The following is a 577-nucleotide window of genomic DNA, read 5'->3' as shown; positions in this document are numbered from 1 at the left end:
CACTCACCCGTCTGGGCAGGAGGTGTTGGCCGCCACCACGTGGGCGCCCGCGGGCGCGTCCTGCAGCTCGTCCCCCACGGGTAGGCACGGAGTCTCTGGAAGAGCGGAGCCGGTCAGCCCTGGCCACGGCCGGGGCCCGGGGGACGGCGCGGCGGGAGTACCTTCACACTGAGGGGCGGGAGGGGTCCAGGCCCCCGACGGCGAGCAGCGGCTGGACGCGCTGCCCACGAGCGAGTAGCCGGGGCTGCAGCTGTAGTCCACCAGAGCCCCGGGGACAAACAGCGTCCGCCCCTCGCCCGTGTGCTGGCCGTGGCGGGGCCTGGCCGGTGGCCCGCAGCCTGGGGAGACACCGCGTCAGCCCCCCGCCCGCCCTCGGCCGGCGGGGAGGGGCCACGCGCAGGGACGCGCACCCCGCTGTACCTTTCTCACAGGCGGGGACTTCGGGGTCCCAGGAGCCGTCAGCTTTGCAGCGGAGGCGCGCGCTGCCCCTCAGCGTGAACCCCGGCTCACACTGCACCGTCACACTGTCGTTGTAGGCGTGTGGCGCCTCGCGGCGGGAGGCCGGGCGCGCGTGCGC

General features: G+C 75.7%; 1 protein-coding gene across 1 annotated transcript in view; it reads right to left on the bottom strand.

The window, feature by feature from the left end:
- Positions 1-577, bottom strand: part of CR2 (complement component (3d/Epstein Barr virus) receptor 2) — a gene marked incomplete at both ends in the record, with an annotated part of 13,570 nt that overhangs the window by 4,499 nt on the left and 8,494 nt on the right. Inside the window, 3 exons of the mRNA XM_012734963.1 lie at positions 8-95; positions 162-338; positions 421-547. Coding sequence (XP_012590417.1) covers positions 8-95; positions 162-338; positions 421-547 — 392 coding nt within the window. The remainder of the gene's footprint in view (positions 1-7; positions 96-161; positions 339-420; positions 548-577) is intronic.

The sequence above is a fragment of the Condylura cristata genome, unplaced genomic scaffold, assembly GCF_000260355.1.
Source record: "Condylura cristata isolate star-nosed mole 26May11 unplaced genomic scaffold, ConCri1.0 scaffold00225, whole genome shotgun sequence".
NCBI lineage: Eukaryota > Metazoa > Chordata > Mammalia > Eulipotyphla > Talpidae > Condylura > Condylura cristata.
This window is presented reverse-complemented; position numbering and strand designations above follow the sequence as displayed.